The 14028-nt window shown below is 37.4% G+C and overlaps 4 protein-coding genes across 7 annotated transcripts; 2 read left to right on the plus strand and 2 right to left on the minus strand.

The window, feature by feature from the left end:
• On the plus strand, positions 15–4199 carry LOC18783788 (developmentally-regulated G-protein 2). The gene is made up of 12 exons (XM_007215425.2): positions 15–323; positions 583–680; positions 791–858; positions 1074–1150; positions 1253–1433; positions 1656–1712; positions 1967–2041; positions 2206–2325; positions 2511–2681; positions 2972–3085; positions 3209–3379; positions 3657–4199. The coding sequence occupies exons 2-12, from the start codon at positions 611–613 to the stop codon at positions 3750–3752; spliced, it is 1200 nt and encodes a 399-aa protein (XP_007215487.1). The 5' UTR covers positions 15–323; positions 583–610; the 3' UTR covers positions 3753–4199.
• Positions 4180–6219, minus strand: LOC109947802 (putative pentatricopeptide repeat-containing protein At5g37570). The gene is made up of 2 exons (XM_020558919.1): positions 4960–6219; positions 4180–4844 (listed from the first exon to the last, which is right to left on the minus strand). Exons 1-2 carry the CDS (start codon positions 6005–6007, stop codon positions 4195–4197), a joined length of 1698 nt encoding a protein of 565 aa, XP_020414508.1. The 5' UTR covers positions 6008–6219; the 3' UTR covers positions 4180–4194.
• On the minus strand, positions 6893–9602 carry LOC18782180 (omega-amidase, chloroplastic). 4 transcript variants are annotated; one of them, XM_020558742.1, is made up of 11 exons: positions 9507–9602; positions 9353–9423; positions 9046–9162; positions 8714–8935; positions 8526–8619; positions 8339–8413; positions 8180–8258; positions 7637–7652; positions 7469–7549; positions 7293–7375; positions 6893–7218 (listed from the first exon to the last, which is right to left on the minus strand). In XM_020558742.1, exons 2-11 carry the CDS (start codon positions 9395–9397, stop codon positions 7143–7145), a joined length of 888 nt encoding a protein of 295 aa, XP_020414331.1. In that variant the 5' UTR covers positions 9398–9423; positions 9507–9602; the 3' UTR covers positions 6893–7142. The 4 variants fall into 4 exon arrangements, with proteins under 4 accessions (XP_020414331.1, XP_020414328.1, XP_020414329.1 ...); XM_020558739.1 differs by having other exon boundaries at positions 9353–9562; XM_020558740.1 differs by lacking the exon at positions 9507–9602 and having other exon boundaries at positions 8339–8410; positions 9353–9500.
• Positions 11601–12128, plus strand: LOC18782592 (RING-H2 finger protein ATL52). The gene has a single exon (XM_007216034.1). The coding sequence runs from the start codon at positions 11601–11603 to the stop codon at positions 12126–12128; it is 528 nt and encodes a 175-aa protein (XP_007216096.1).

Below are 14028 nucleotides of genomic sequence, written 5' to 3' on the forward strand. Positions count from 1 at the left end.
TTCCTCTTAATCGAATTAGTAAACATGTCGTAGATTAGATTAATTTAGAATAATTTATCAGTTGTATTAAATAAAAAAAACTCCTAGTTAACCAAGAAAAAAAAATTTGGTATCCAACAAAAGAGGCCCAAGATGCATATCACAAATCCACGATACCTTTCAAAGAAAGAACTGTCGAGCTGTTTGGAAAGTAGGCCCTTAAGTTTAAGCCCAGACTTCCTCTCTTCTTCTTCTCAGCCCTAACTCTATCATCTTCTCTCTCTCTCTCTCTCTCTCTCTCTCTCTCTACCAGCTCCAGAGACATCGTCGCCAACTGAGTCACGGTGAGTCATCCACCGAAGCAATTCACCATTCTACTTCATCCAATTCGTAGAATTAGCATTACTTCAATCAAGAATTCAACCTTCCTTACAATAATTCAACTTTCCCTCTCTCCACTGTAATTCACTCTTCTTTTGGTTTCCGAGGCATCGCAGTTCAATCAACGATTTCTCAGCAACGAAAAAGAGCTTTCATTATCTTTCAAAATAGTAATTAGCTTCTTTTTCTCTGCAATTTATTTTTCTTCTTGTTGCTTTTTAGTGGTAGCAGCTGAAAAAATCCAGCAACAATGGGGATCATAGAAAGGATCAAAGAAATTGAGGCCGAAATGGCGCGGACTCAGAAAAACAAAGCCACAGGTTCTTTCCCTGTTTAAAACTTGTATTTTTATTTTTGTGGTTGAATCTGTTAAGGTCTTTTAAGAATTTGGTTATATCTTAATTTTTTATTGCAATGCTGAAAAATGCAGAGTATCATCTTGGCCAGCTCAAGGCAAAGATTGCCAAGCTAAGGACTCAGCTCCTGGAGCCTCCAAAGGTATGCAACTCATCCGTCTGCATACATATACATACATATACATATGAATGTAATTTGATGCGAATGTAGAATTTTCCTGTGTTAGTAGTGTTAGGAGTTTTTATGGTCATGAGCTTCTTGTTAGATGCTTACGTTAATTCAATTGGTGTAAAGCAACTTCTTCATTTGTTTAAGGTTTACTTCTTCCATTTTTATGATCTATAACCGCAATTCAGGGGTCTAGTGGAGGTGGAGATGGTTTTGAAGTTACAAAATTTGGCCACGGACGTGTTGCGCTCATTGGGTTTCCAAGGTTTGCCATATTTATATGACTTCAAACTGTATTGTGAAATGTTGTAACTTCAAAAACAGTAAGAAATGACCGATCCTTACGACTGTTTCCTGTTGTTTGTAGTGTGGGGAAGTCAACACTTTTGACAATGTTGACGGGCACACACTCCGAAGCTGCATCTTATGAGTTCACAACACTTACCTGCATTCCTGGAATTATCCATTACAATGATACAAAAATTCAGCTGCTTGATCTTCCTGGAATTATTGAAGGTGCTTCTGAAGGCAAAGGTCGTGGGAGGCAGGTGAAATCCTTAAGCTTCTTCTCATGTGATATGATAACATGCCATCATTCTTTTATCTTACCAATAAAATATTATAAGAAATTTAGAAAATGATACTTAATAAATGCCTCATTATAGAGAAGAGATAACTTGTAAATTGTCCCTTGGCAAATCAATGTATAAAGCTCAGTATTTCCAGGTATCATGGAAATGACTAGAATTTGACAAGACTGTCTCTTGCAGGTTATTGCTGTTGCCAAGTCTTCAGATATTGTGTTGATGGTCCTTGATGCCTCAAAAGTAAGTGCCTATTCTGTAGTAACATGCATTTGTAACTATTTTGCTATTTTAGTAGCTGATAAATAAGTTTACCACTTGTCTGCTTACAGACCTTCATTATTTTCATTGTTGGCAACCTGTTCGACCTTTTGGTTCCTGACCTGTTGATTTGATACTTTATGTTGGCTTCCCTTATTTTGTGTATGGTTTCTGTCAATTACTTTAGTCTAACCCTCACATTGTTTTATATATTGTTTTTTTTATAAATATTTCAGAGTGAGGGTCATCGGCAAATATTGACAAAGGAGCTGGAAGCTGTTGGTTTACGTTTAAACAAGAGACCGCCTCAAGTAAGTTTTATCTTCAAAATATTGACTTTATAATTTCCAGAACTGACTGATTTGGGTCTTAGTTTCCGGCAATTGTTTAGCTGTTTCCCTATGTTATTTTTTATGTTTGCTTTGCTAGGCTTCTAGGGGCTTTAGCTGAATTATTTATTTTGTTTCCTGTGCAGATATACTTCAAAAAGAAAAAGACCGGGGGAATTTCTTTCAACAGCACTCTTACTTTGACTCATGTGGACGAGAAGCTTTGTTATCAAATTCTACACGAATACAAAATTCACAATGCTGAGGTACTTTACTTTGGATTAATCAAGATTGTCCTTTGTCACAGCTAATGGTGATTCTTTTATTGGGCACACTAGTGGTACCCAATTTTCTTTAAGTCCATGATGTACACTCTTGGATATGGTTGATACTTTCTTTGCCTTAGCCATCCCACGGGAAAGAATGCTCATGTATGATAAATGTTATGCAGTTGCTCTTTCGTGAGGATGCCACAGTGGATGATCTTATTGATGTCATTGAGGGAAACCGGAAATACATGAAGTGTGTATATGTTTACAACAAAATAGATGTTATTGGTATTGACGATGTGGACAAATTAGCCCGCCAACCTAATTCTGTTGTCATTAGCTGCAATCTCAAGGTAAGTTCTACACTTTTTATTTTAACTAAATTTGAATGAGATACAGAGGCATGCAACCGTGCTATGAATAAAAAACCTTGAGCAATCTGTTTTGCACAACTTTTGGTCAGAACTCAAAAGGCATTGTCTACTATGGTTCTTTCCATGAAATATATGTTTTTTTGTTGGATCCTAATGGGCAACACGTGTAAAAATTAATTACCATTTATCAACAAGTTAGCGATGAAATGAATTTCCCATACGAAATGGTTTCAGGAACATTAACTTTGATTCTTCATGTTGCTCAACAGCTGAACTTTGACAGACTGCTTGCAAAGATGTGGGAGGAGATGGGACTTGTTAGAGTTTATACAAAGCCACAGGGCCAGCAACCTGATTTCGGTGACCCTGTAGTTCTTTCTGCTGTAAGTTGCAAATCTTTTTTTTTTTTTTTTTTTTTTTTTCTGTTACTTCCTTATGATCAGTTATTACTCCATTCTTATGAGCCTTTGTTCATTTTCACTTATTCTCTTTGCATGTATGTGTAGGATAGAGGGGGTTGCTCCGTTGGAGACTTTTGTAACCACATACACAGGAGTTTGATGAAGGAAGTAAAATATGTGCTAGTGTGGGGTACAAGTGCAAGGCACTACCCACAGCATTGTGGCCTCGGTCATGTTTTGAATGATGAAGACGTGGTTCAGATTGTAAAGAAAAAGGTAAACCTGTCTTTATGTTGTTCATTAGAAGTAAACCTGTCATTCTGCTGTATCAATATACTTTCACCAGGGTTGTACAATTTCTCTCCTATTTTCTTTTAGATATACCCATTGATTTTCTGAATAGAGGAAAAGAGTTCTGGGGTCTTCCGATTATTTTAACTCCAGATGCTTGTTAGATTTCAGTGTTTTTTTAATGTTCTCCTTGCAACAAGATGGGGAAAGAAATGTGTTTTCCATGAAAACCTAATTTTTTTTGGGGATTTGCATTCTCCAGGATAAGGAAGGGGAAGGGAGGGGTCGGTTCAAGTCACATTCAACAGCCCCCGCTCGTATATCTGACAGAGAGAAGAAGGCTCCTCTGAAGCAGTAATATCATTCACGGAGACCTGAGTTTCTTACATGAACTGGCACAGAAGAATGATCTGTGAATGAGTACATCCAGAGTCGAGATGCCTATGAAGTATGACATAATCATATCATTTGCTCCATTGAAAAATTAGTCTAAAATGAAGAATTGGTGTTAGAATGTCATGCTTATCAGAAAAGGTAGATTTTTTTGGTCCATGTGTTGTATCTTTAGGGTTTAATTTATAACTTCTTGGAATTTTGAAGATATACTGTACCATGATCTGTGTTTCTGGAGATGATGATTAATATATTTCTAAAAGGCTCTCTTCAGCTTTATCTTGCTGTCGTGCAAAGGAAAAGTTCAGAGCCCATCTAGCTTTATAAATGTATTTCGAGGTAAAAGTTGGGTGCAGATTTTTGTAGAAAGAGAAATATTACCCATGAGAACATTAAGAATTTATTATTTATCTCAACTTTTCAATCCAGCTACATCCAGGAGATTTTATCATTCCTTTTTCACTCATCATCTTTCTCACCCTCTCAGCATCATCCCATTTATTTATTTCTGCGTAAGTATTTGCTAAAAGCACATAATTTCCGGCATCATGCGGCTCTATTTTGAAGAGATGCATTGCTGCGATCTCACTCAATTTGGTATTACCATGAACCTTGCAAGCGCCTAACAAAGAGCCCCAGACCTTTGCATCAGCAGCACCAATGTTGTATATTATAAGATTGTACGCCTTTTCAAGCTGCCCAGCCCTTCCAAGTAGGTCAACCATGCAAGCATAGTGCTCCTTACGTGGCTCGATCCCGAAGACCCGAGTCATGAGCTCAAAATATTGGCACCCTTCCTCAATCAGTCCTACATGGCTACATGCATTGAGGAGACCGACGAATGTTACCTGGTTCGGTCTTATTCCTTCTTTTTGCATCTCTGAGAACAGATTCATGGCATCCTCGGCCCTTCCATGGTCGGCAAGAGCGGCCATCAATGCGCTATAAGATATTACATCTCTGATACTCATTCTGTTAAATTCTCTCCATGCCTGTTCTATGTCCCCACATTTGGAATGCATATGGATCAATGCATTGGATACAAAGAGTGTCCTCTCTGAAAGTGTTTGATAAATGAGGAAACATCAGCAATACAAAAGGGAAGAAGAACATGACATCGATAGAAAAGAAAGCATGCCATTATTTATATAATTGATTCAATCAAAACTCACCACAACATCCTTCCTCCACGTGCTTTGCTAATGTGGCTGCAACTTCATTATCCCCAAGTTGTGTACAAGCTGAAATAGCTCCAACCATTACCACCTCATTGACTGTCACTTTTTCTTCCCTCATTTTCTTATACATCTCAATGGCTTCCTTTGCATAGCCATTCTGAGCATAACAAGCCACCATTGCTGCCCAACATGATGCATCTGCCATCTGTATCTCTTCGAAAACTATCTTGGCTTCCAAAACATTGCCACACTTCCCATAACCTGATATCATAGCCACCCATGCCACTGAATCTTTCTCCACCATTCTTTCATATAATTCCTTTGCCGTTTCCATATCACCATTGTTTGCGTACCCAGCAACCATTGTAGTCCAAGAAACTGCATTGGGCTGCTCCATGTTATCAAACAACCACCGCGCCTCGCCCATCAATCCCATCTTTGAATACCCACAAACCATGGCCGTCCAAGCAACCAAGTCTTTATCATCCATCCTATCAAAGATGTCCCTTGCATCCAGTACAAGCCCACATTTTGCATACATATGAAGAAGTGCAGTTTGCACTATCTTGTTTCCCAAGAAACCATACTGCACAACCCTTGCGTGGACTTGTCTCCCTTCAAAAAGTGCAGGAACACGAGCACATGCATTGAGAACTGAAGAGAAGGTGAACCCAGATGGCGATACGCCAACCCGGTGCATTTTAGCATATAAACTGATGGATTGACCAAAATGATCATGAAGCACATGGGAATGTATGAGGGAGGTCCAAAGAAACTGGTTCCTACACTTGGGTATTCGGTCGAACAGGTAATGGGCATAACGAAGGTTGTCGCCAGGGAGTTGTAGGAGCCGCTTGAGCAACTGAACCAAGATATGGTAGCGGTGGTTGGGTTTAGTTGGGGATTTGAGTAGGAGAGTGTGGATTTGTTTAAGTTGGTTTAGGGTATTGCTAACGTACAGGTAGTGGGTGAGAAGATTATAAAAGGGTTGGTTTGTACCAAGTAGGGAGACCTTGAAGGAGGGAATGAACTTGTTAGTCATGAATTTTCACTCATGTCCTTCTATCATAGGAGTTTGTGAGAATTAAGACACTGGATTTTTTTGCTCTAGCTTATTTAGTCTGGACGTTTATTTACAAAGGTTATGAATCGATGAATTCAGGAATATGAGATCAAATGAATGGCTATGGGTCAACTACCGAGTATAGCCGGGCGGCTATACTTTTTTTAATAATAAAAACTGTAGTATGGCCAACCGGCTATACTCTTTATAAGAAAAAAAAAAAAAAAAAACACCCGCCTGCGTATCACGTCTGCCACGTGTCAAAACTCGTATAGCCGTGCGGCTATAATAGCTTTTAAATAAAAATCGTCGTATAGCTGGCCGGCTAGGGTAGAGCCGCGCGGCTATACTATTTATTGAAAAAAAAAAGAGCCGCCTAGCACCTAGCACCGCTTCGCCACGTGTCAAAACAGTATCACTGGTTGGCTATACCCTTTTTATTTAGAAAAAAACCCGGTAGCCGGCCGGCTATACTATTTATGGAAAAAAAAAAAGAGCCGCCTAGCACCTAGCGCTGCTTCACCACCTGTCAAAATAGTATCGCTGGTTGGCTATACCCTTTTTATTTAGAAAAAAACCCCAAGTATAGCTGCGCGGCTATACTATTTATAATTTTAAAAAAACCACCCGCCTGGGTTATAGCACCCGCTACGTGTCAAAATAGTATAGACGTCCGGCTATACCCTCACATAGAAAATTTTCGTAGTATAGCCATCCGGCTATACTATTTATTTTTTTAAAAAAAGTGAACCCGCCTGACGGCTAGCGCCCGCTTCACCACGTGTCGAAAAAGGTAGTATAGCCGCCTGGCTATAGTCTTTTTATAAAAACACCGAGTATAGCCGACCGGCTGTACTATTTATAAAAAAAAAACATTTGACATTTTATAATACTAGATTTCCAGTTTAGCTCACATGTATGTATATATGGACCTCTGTTCCAACTTGACAGTTCCCATAATATCCCATAATATAACATGTGGGGAACATATTTTAAACATATGTTTCTAACTCAAATGGTAGATGCCACCAAACAATTTACTACACAAAACAGAGTTATTCTTGGGTTTTGCAGTTCTTGTGGCGAAGCTAATGTTATGATGAGTTTCCATTCTTCAAGGATTTAATTCATGTGCATCGATAAACTTGTAGATGTCTTCTCGCTTTTGATCATCAAGTGGGAGACTCTTTCTGCATAATTCCATAGAACATCTATCAGAAAAGATGAACACAACATAATACATTAACTACAAATTTCAATTCACCTTTGGAGCTGAATATTAGAGTAATCAATCTGTGCAATGACAGTAGTTTCCTCATGCCCTGAGGTAACAATTATCTCTCCAGACTGCCAATTCACAAAAAAAAAGAAAGGAACAATAGCTAAAGCTTTTGTTCATGCATATAGGAAACAATTGACAACTTTTAGAATTTATAGTACCGGTCCAACTAGTGTGGAATGGCCCCAAGTTGTATAAGAACCAGTGGAGTTTCGGGAGGGTGAGCAAGTTGCCACAAATAACTAAAAACATGGATGGTCATGTTAGAAGAACTTTTAGGCTGTCAGAACAATAGAAAATTTATGGTGACAGAGTCGGTCTTTAAGCACCTGGTTATCGACGGCCCTGAAGAAAGGGAAGGATTTGTAATTAGTGCAGAGGAAGTATTGTAGTTGTACGAAATAAGCTCAGAATATGTGGAATGTTGGCAGCAAGGACAGAAGGGAAGAGTGAGTTTTCCTTATGTTAAGAACAAGAAAAACACAATCAACTTCTAACTGTCTAAACTACTCTAATCTATGGGGAAGGGGATTGAACTGGGTGCAAGGAGACGGGCACACTGCCCTAGCCAACTGGACTAACCCACATTTGCAACTTCGAAGTGTTTAGTTGTCCAGAAAGCATTGACAAGCAAAGATGCTAGAAGTATGAAAGTGATAAAGTCTGGCCTGAATTAAGTCAAGCATTATGGAATGGCAGTAATAATTTGTTTCTATCAATATCTATGCAATGTCTTTGCGTTTGTGAAATGCAACTGGATCATGTGCATCGTGTCATATAAGGCTGAGAAAACCTTGAGGAAAAAGAATCAATCTTTTGGGGTTCATACACAGAATCCTGTCTACAACTACAAGGCATATAATCAATCTTACCTAGCTCTCTGTACCAGCTCCCACAACAATTCACCAGTGCTCACGTTGAATGCCCCAGGATAGCATATGATGTCAACCCCTTGCATTTACCACAACCAATTTGAAATTTGAAATATGGATTTAAGATGCTAAAAACCAGAATTTAACCAAACCCAGTACCTCTTTTCCTGTATAATGCAGCAAGTTCAGGAAATCGTATATCATGACAAATTCCTATTCCGATTCGACCAACTTCTGCATATGTGCAAATTGCTAATCAGTTGCTTAACTCAGAGACATAGGAGATGTGAAAGTTTAACATCTTATGTTCCCCCAAAAAAAATTTAGGACAACTTCAGATGCTTACCTGTGTCCACAATGGTAGGTTGATCCCCTGCAGTGAAGGTGTCAGATTCCTTGAATGAAATCTCTCCTGGAATGTCAATGTCAAACAGATGTATCTGCAAAGCAACACCATCATCAACCTTTCAAAAGTTTTATCTTACTTTATCCTCCTAATTTGCAGCCAAACAATATCGAATTCGAAGTGCTTACTTTCCTGTGCTTAGCTTTCAGCCTTCCATCTGGTCCAAATATGCAGCAAGTATTGTACAACCGACCATGATCCCATTCAGGCAAAGATCCTCCTATGATTGTGATCCCATGGCAACAAGCAGCTTCAGATAACATGGACAATGTTGGCGAGGCATCTCTATTGTCAAAATCCTCAGCATATTTTGCAAAATAATCACTTGAATAAGGACAGTTCCACATTTCCTTTTACAAAAAGTGCAAACCAAACCAACATGAATTTAAGGGTCCCGAGGAACTTCTAACAAACATTTATTCAAACAACTTGGCTACAACCACATGGGTAGCTAACTCACTGGTAAAACAAGCAGCTTTGCGCCTTGCTCGACAGAAAGTCTTATCGAACGAGAGGCACGATCAAGATTCTGGTTCTTGTCTGAAGTAATTGACAACTGACAGAGAGCAATCTTAAACTGTCCCATAACAAAAACAGCTCTAATTAACATACATTTGCATGTATTTCCTACTATGAAACTAGCAAAGAGCAATTTTTATGATCAAGAACACATTTAATATGGGAAACATTTAGCTATAGTTCAAATGTTGGACATGAAAGGTTTCCAACTTAGCTATAGCTCAATATAACTAGTACTGAAATCAAACCTTGGTAATATTGGGGAGTTGAAATGGATTTGGGGCATCAGCCATGGTGAGATTCCTGGTGTTCCAAAGAGCTGCCATCACAAACCAAAGTAGTTTAGTGAAATCAAACCAAAAGGAAACCCCTTTTTTTTTATTTGACTTGTTAATTGACAACCTCTTTACAATTTTGTGCAGGCAATTTTTCTAACTTATCTCATGATTTTGAATTATTAAACATATGCAAGACCCCAGTTTTGTTTCTTTATGTAAAAGACAAAATGTTGGGACAAGATAGAGTGTTGGAAAATTTGGTTGACGGATGCTACTTTTTCTGCAAAATATCATAGAAAATATATATTAGAAAATTATAATTTACACTGATATAGTAGATTAAATAAAATTAATGAAATTATATCAAGATACTTATCTTTTTGGATGTAGAAGATCATCTTCCCTGATATTTGAGTAGAAAAATAGTTTTAGGTTGAGGCGTGTCATTCACTGTCCTTAAGAGTAAATTTCGCCCTTCGGAGACAATGTCTCTGTGTAGCAAGGTTGTATGGTGCCCTACCCTCCAGGATACAACAACCTTTGATCATCATAAGCGTACACTCACAATACTTGGGTCGGATGAACAACTCGAATCTTTTCCTTGATAAAAGAAAACAAATTGGAACACAAACTCAAGAATGTGGAGGAAAGGTGCCAATCTAATTTCTCTTTTTCAAAAGTATAGCTTGAAAGGTTTATATCTGTCTATATATGTATAAAGCAAAAAGAAGAGAATGGTGAAACATTCAAAATACCAGAAAATGCTGTTAATGCAAACACTAAGAATTGAAATTATTAATTAAATGAGGATAATATGGTAAATTCATACTTTTTCATATTTAAAAAAAAAATCAGATAATGGATCCTATTTTTATGGAACATAACTATCCATTGTCTTTTTTAATTTTAAAATAAATTTAAAATTTTTTATAAAAAAAAATGCCTCTCGCAGAAGTAGAAGCAGAAAGGCTAATATATATTAAACAAATAATTAAGCTGCATAAAATGCTCCCATAGTTAAAAGCATAAATTGTCAATGTTAATATTGTTTAAATCCAAATATAAATATATCAAATTAATACACAATCAAATCATAGCCAGTTACATTTGGCCTACATGTTTTCTCCAATTCAAGACATTAAAACCCAAAACAAAACTGCCAAAAGAGATTAATATTAATATCAATAGAAAACGTCCAACTATACCAAAAGAAAAGAAGTTTGAAATCTCAACTTTAAAAGAATTAAAACCACCATTTAACACATATTTAAAATTTCAATTCAATAAATATAATAATAATAGCAAATATAAATTTAATAATAATTTTGTATTTTGAAATACGCACAAAAATTCCAACATAGAGTCTAACAATCATGTAGGCCAGCACACCAAGCACTAAGCAGCATATACTGTACTTTAATTGGCCCTTTATTTTTTATGCTTTATACATTGTGACCAAAAAACAAATATCATACATTTACTAACCCAAAATCAAAATAAACCACTTGTAGCAAATCTTGATTGGATCGATGTTGATTCCTATATGATGGGACCATCCGATCAAATTGAGGAGGACAACAAATCCATGGTAGCATATGCGTATGGTGTCAATGTCTGGATATTATTATTCACTAGCCGAATTCTTTGAAACTAACATATTTGCAAGTATTGAATGACATAACATGCGAGATATTTAAAATTGATATTATACATAGAACTTCAGTTGAGGAATTTCTTAAATAAGCTTATTTAAGGGACATTTTTATAGAGCCCACCACACAATGTATTTCAATGATTCGAACTGTCTAGTTTTTAGATATTACCTCAAAGATTATCTCTGCAAAAAATCACCTGAATCTGAAACCATTTGACTACTCAATTAGATAGTTATTGTCTAAATCAAAGAGATTTATTTCTTAAGTTAATTAAGTAATTTACTTCCTTGTTTTATATTGTTGACACATCCTTGTATAAATATTTTGAGCCCTGTCACGTTCACACCCCCTTGTAAGTCAGCATCGACAAGAAACCAATCAAGTTCTCATATCATTACTATGTCTTTGTGCAAATCGGATCAATGGCCAATATTAATTCAATATCCTAATCCACTTTTGGATTAATTAGTTATTATAAATATATATATTTATATCGCCTAAGCACCCCTCCCTCTGCCCCCTAAGAATTATAACATTACTGGTCAGCTAAACCTAAAAACCCCATGCGGCTATCACTCTCATCAGGCATTGTGGTAATTGGTCTGCTGACCATTTCAGTTCTAGTGTTGATTCTTTCTATAGTTGGATGGTACGTATATCGTAACCGTATACTATCGTATACTCCAACAGGCAACGAACCGGTGAAGAAGATAGAAGGAACCGTCGACAGGAGGTTGAAACCGGATTTAATCACACTCAATTATAAGAGTGATGATCAAACTGATCATGAAGAAGAAGGTTCAAATTGTGATGAAACTCGGGGTGTTCAATGTGGGGTGTGCTTGAGAGGTTTAGAAAATGAGCAACTCGTGAGGCAGCTGCCAAAATGCAAGCACACCTTCCACGCACCTTGTATTGACACTTGGCTTCACTCTCATTATGGCTGCCCCCTCTGCCGTACTCTCATTGACCGCCTGCCTTCCGATGATGGCGTGGCATTGGCTACACCTCCTGATCAAGAGAAGAATTCCCAGGAGGTGGCACCAGTAGACAATATCAGAATTTCAATGTTATCTACCTCAATCATCTAGAGATTATATGGCCCTCTGCTTTTTTTTTTTCTTTTTTTTTTTTTGTTGGAAAAGTTCATAATGAAATGAAAGCTTCATTCCTAAGTTTCTGCATTAACAAGGAAGATGTTAATGAGTCTTTCTCCAGTAAGGATGTCCTTGTTATTATTATTTTTTGAAGGCTTATTTATTTACAACATGACCCAATCATCAAGTGATGAATAATGTACAGCCCAGATTCTCTACTTATATCCAAAATTTCATTATTGTTTTGTTTTTTCAGTACAAACCAGCGATTGGGGAAGGGGATTTACACAAAATATTTATTGGGTGTTTGAGAGTTTTGAACTTCTGCCCACATACGTGAAAGTGGAAGAACTCAACCAACTGAACCATATTATACCCCCGGGCCAAAATTTCATTGTTTTAAGCTTAAGTGAGGTTGAGATTTGTAGGTAGAAGAAGGAAGAGAGATCGTTAGTTCAAAAAATAAAGTCCAATTTATATGACCAAATAATTTAGGCCAAGCCATACGAATATTTTAGCCCAAATCCAAAAGAACATGGGCCTTGAGTGACAAGCCCATGAACAAACGACACGTGGTTCTTGAAACCAGAATATTTCACACATTGCAATCTAGTCGTTTTGTTTTTGTGTTTTTAACTCGTGATTTTGCTGCATCTAGTTGAAGCTCTGTGTGTGTGTCACGTCATAATTGAAGGTGGCCAGGTCAACTGTTTAGGCCAACGAATCCCATCCAACTTCATTTTCATTCTGAGGGAAAACGTCTTAAACTGACAACAATAATTTGGTACGGGCATAGTCTCCTCCTGCATGCTGCAGCCAGCCACCCTGCAAATGCAACTAACAGCAGCTAGTCTTCTTCAAAGCTTCAATTCCAAGCAACAAAGACACCTGCCTAAATTCCCTCTCATCATATATTGCAACTTTGGAGCTTCCATTCATGTAAACAGGGACATGATTTTGAACCCACTAAGGGTAAATTGGTAATTGACACAGATGCTTTGCATTGCATTGCATTGCATGCATATGTCATTGTACAATTTGAGTTAGGACAGTTCTCAACTGTGTTCTGCTAAACCTAGTTCTAGTCTCAATCAAAATGACTTCTGAGTTGATGTTTAAACAAATCAATTGCTTTCATTTCTTTCTTTGCTAGTGTGTGTGTATCTTTATACCAATCTGATTGGATTTGCAGGACACTAGGGTTTGGTTTAGATTGCAACTACTCGGCTAGTAATCACTGTACCATTCTAAGTTTCATTTCTGTAGATGATAGTGCTGCTTGAAAGTGAGTCCAATATAAGATTTCTTAATGTGGAAAATTGTTGGTACACAAGTTTTCCTTTCTTCTGTTGTATACAAACTTTTAGGTTTAAAACGTTGAGAGTGTGAATCATGTATCGAAGAATTAAAGTTTCGCTTAATAGTTTAAATGATCTCGGGTTCTCCATTCATTGCCAATTGGTTTTGGGTTGGATGCTCACATGCTCCCATATCACCTAATATGGGTTGTCCACTTGTTAAGAGTATGCATATCCCATGTTGGGATCTCAAAGCATATTGCCTACTAGTGTAAATGGTCCAGGACTTCACCTATATCCCCAATTGGTTTTGGGTTTTAGGTTAATGGGGAAGAAATAAATGTTTATTTTGATTGCTTTGAAGATTCAAAGTATGTATAGCTACTGCTTTATAGAGGAATGTGTGAATTGAAAATGACATTTCCATGTGTGCGTATATAATTTTTCAAGGCAGACCAGAAATGGTGCTTAGACTGAGACTGTAACGCTAAACTTAGCACAATGTTAAAAAGGTGTGTATAGTGGGAATTGCACTGTCCACAAACACACAACACTAGGGCTTCTCATCTCATCTGTCAACATTATCCTGAAACTTA

The sequence above is a fragment of the Prunus persica genome, chromosome G3, assembly GCF_000346465.2.
Source record: "Prunus persica cultivar Lovell chromosome G3, Prunus_persica_NCBIv2, whole genome shotgun sequence".
Taxonomy (NCBI): domain Eukaryota; kingdom Viridiplantae; phylum Streptophyta; class Magnoliopsida; order Rosales; family Rosaceae; genus Prunus; species Prunus persica.

What these genes read in the sequence shown, in the direction of transcription:
- LOC18782180 (XM_020558739.1), bottom strand. Translation starts at nt 9,430, where the DNA reads ATGGCAGCTCTTTGGAACACCAGGAATCTCACCATGGCTGATGCCCCA. An exon ending in CAAAGCTGCTTGTTTTACCA is followed by an intron (nt 8,936 to 9,045) that starts GTGAGTTAGCTA and finishes TTTTTGTAAAAG; the next exon opens with GAAATGTGGAACTGTCCTTA. An exon ending in ACCTACCATTGTGGACACAG is followed by an intron (nt 8,414 to 8,525) that starts GTAAGCATCTGA and finishes GCACATATGCAG; the next exon opens with AAGTTGGTCGAATCGGAATA.
- LOC18783788 (XM_007215425.2), top strand. Translation starts at nt 611, where the DNA reads ATGGGGATCATAGAAAGGATCAAAGAAATTGAGGCCGAAATGGCGCGG. An exon ending in ACAAAATTCACAATGCTGAG is followed by an intron (nt 2,326 to 2,510) that starts GTACTTTACTTT and finishes AATGTTATGCAG; the next exon opens with TTGCTCTTTCGTGAGGATGC. An exon ending in ACCCTGTAGTTCTTTCTGCT is followed by an intron (nt 3,086 to 3,208) that starts GTAAGTTGCAAA and finishes ATGTATGTGTAG; the next exon opens with GATAGAGGGGGTTGCTCCGT.
- LOC109947802 (XM_020558919.1), bottom strand. Translation starts at nt 6,007, where the DNA reads ATGACTAACAAGTTCATTCCCTCCTTCAAGGTCTCCCTACTTGGTACA. An exon ending in CGTGGAGGAAGGATGTTGTG is followed by an intron (nt 4,845 to 4,959) that starts GTGAGTTTTGAT and finishes AAACACTTTCAG; the next exon opens with AGAGGACACTCTTTGTATCC.
- LOC18782592 (XM_007216034.1), top strand. Translation starts at nt 11,601, where the DNA reads ATGCGGCTATCACTCTCATCAGGCATTGTGGTAATTGGTCTGCTGACC.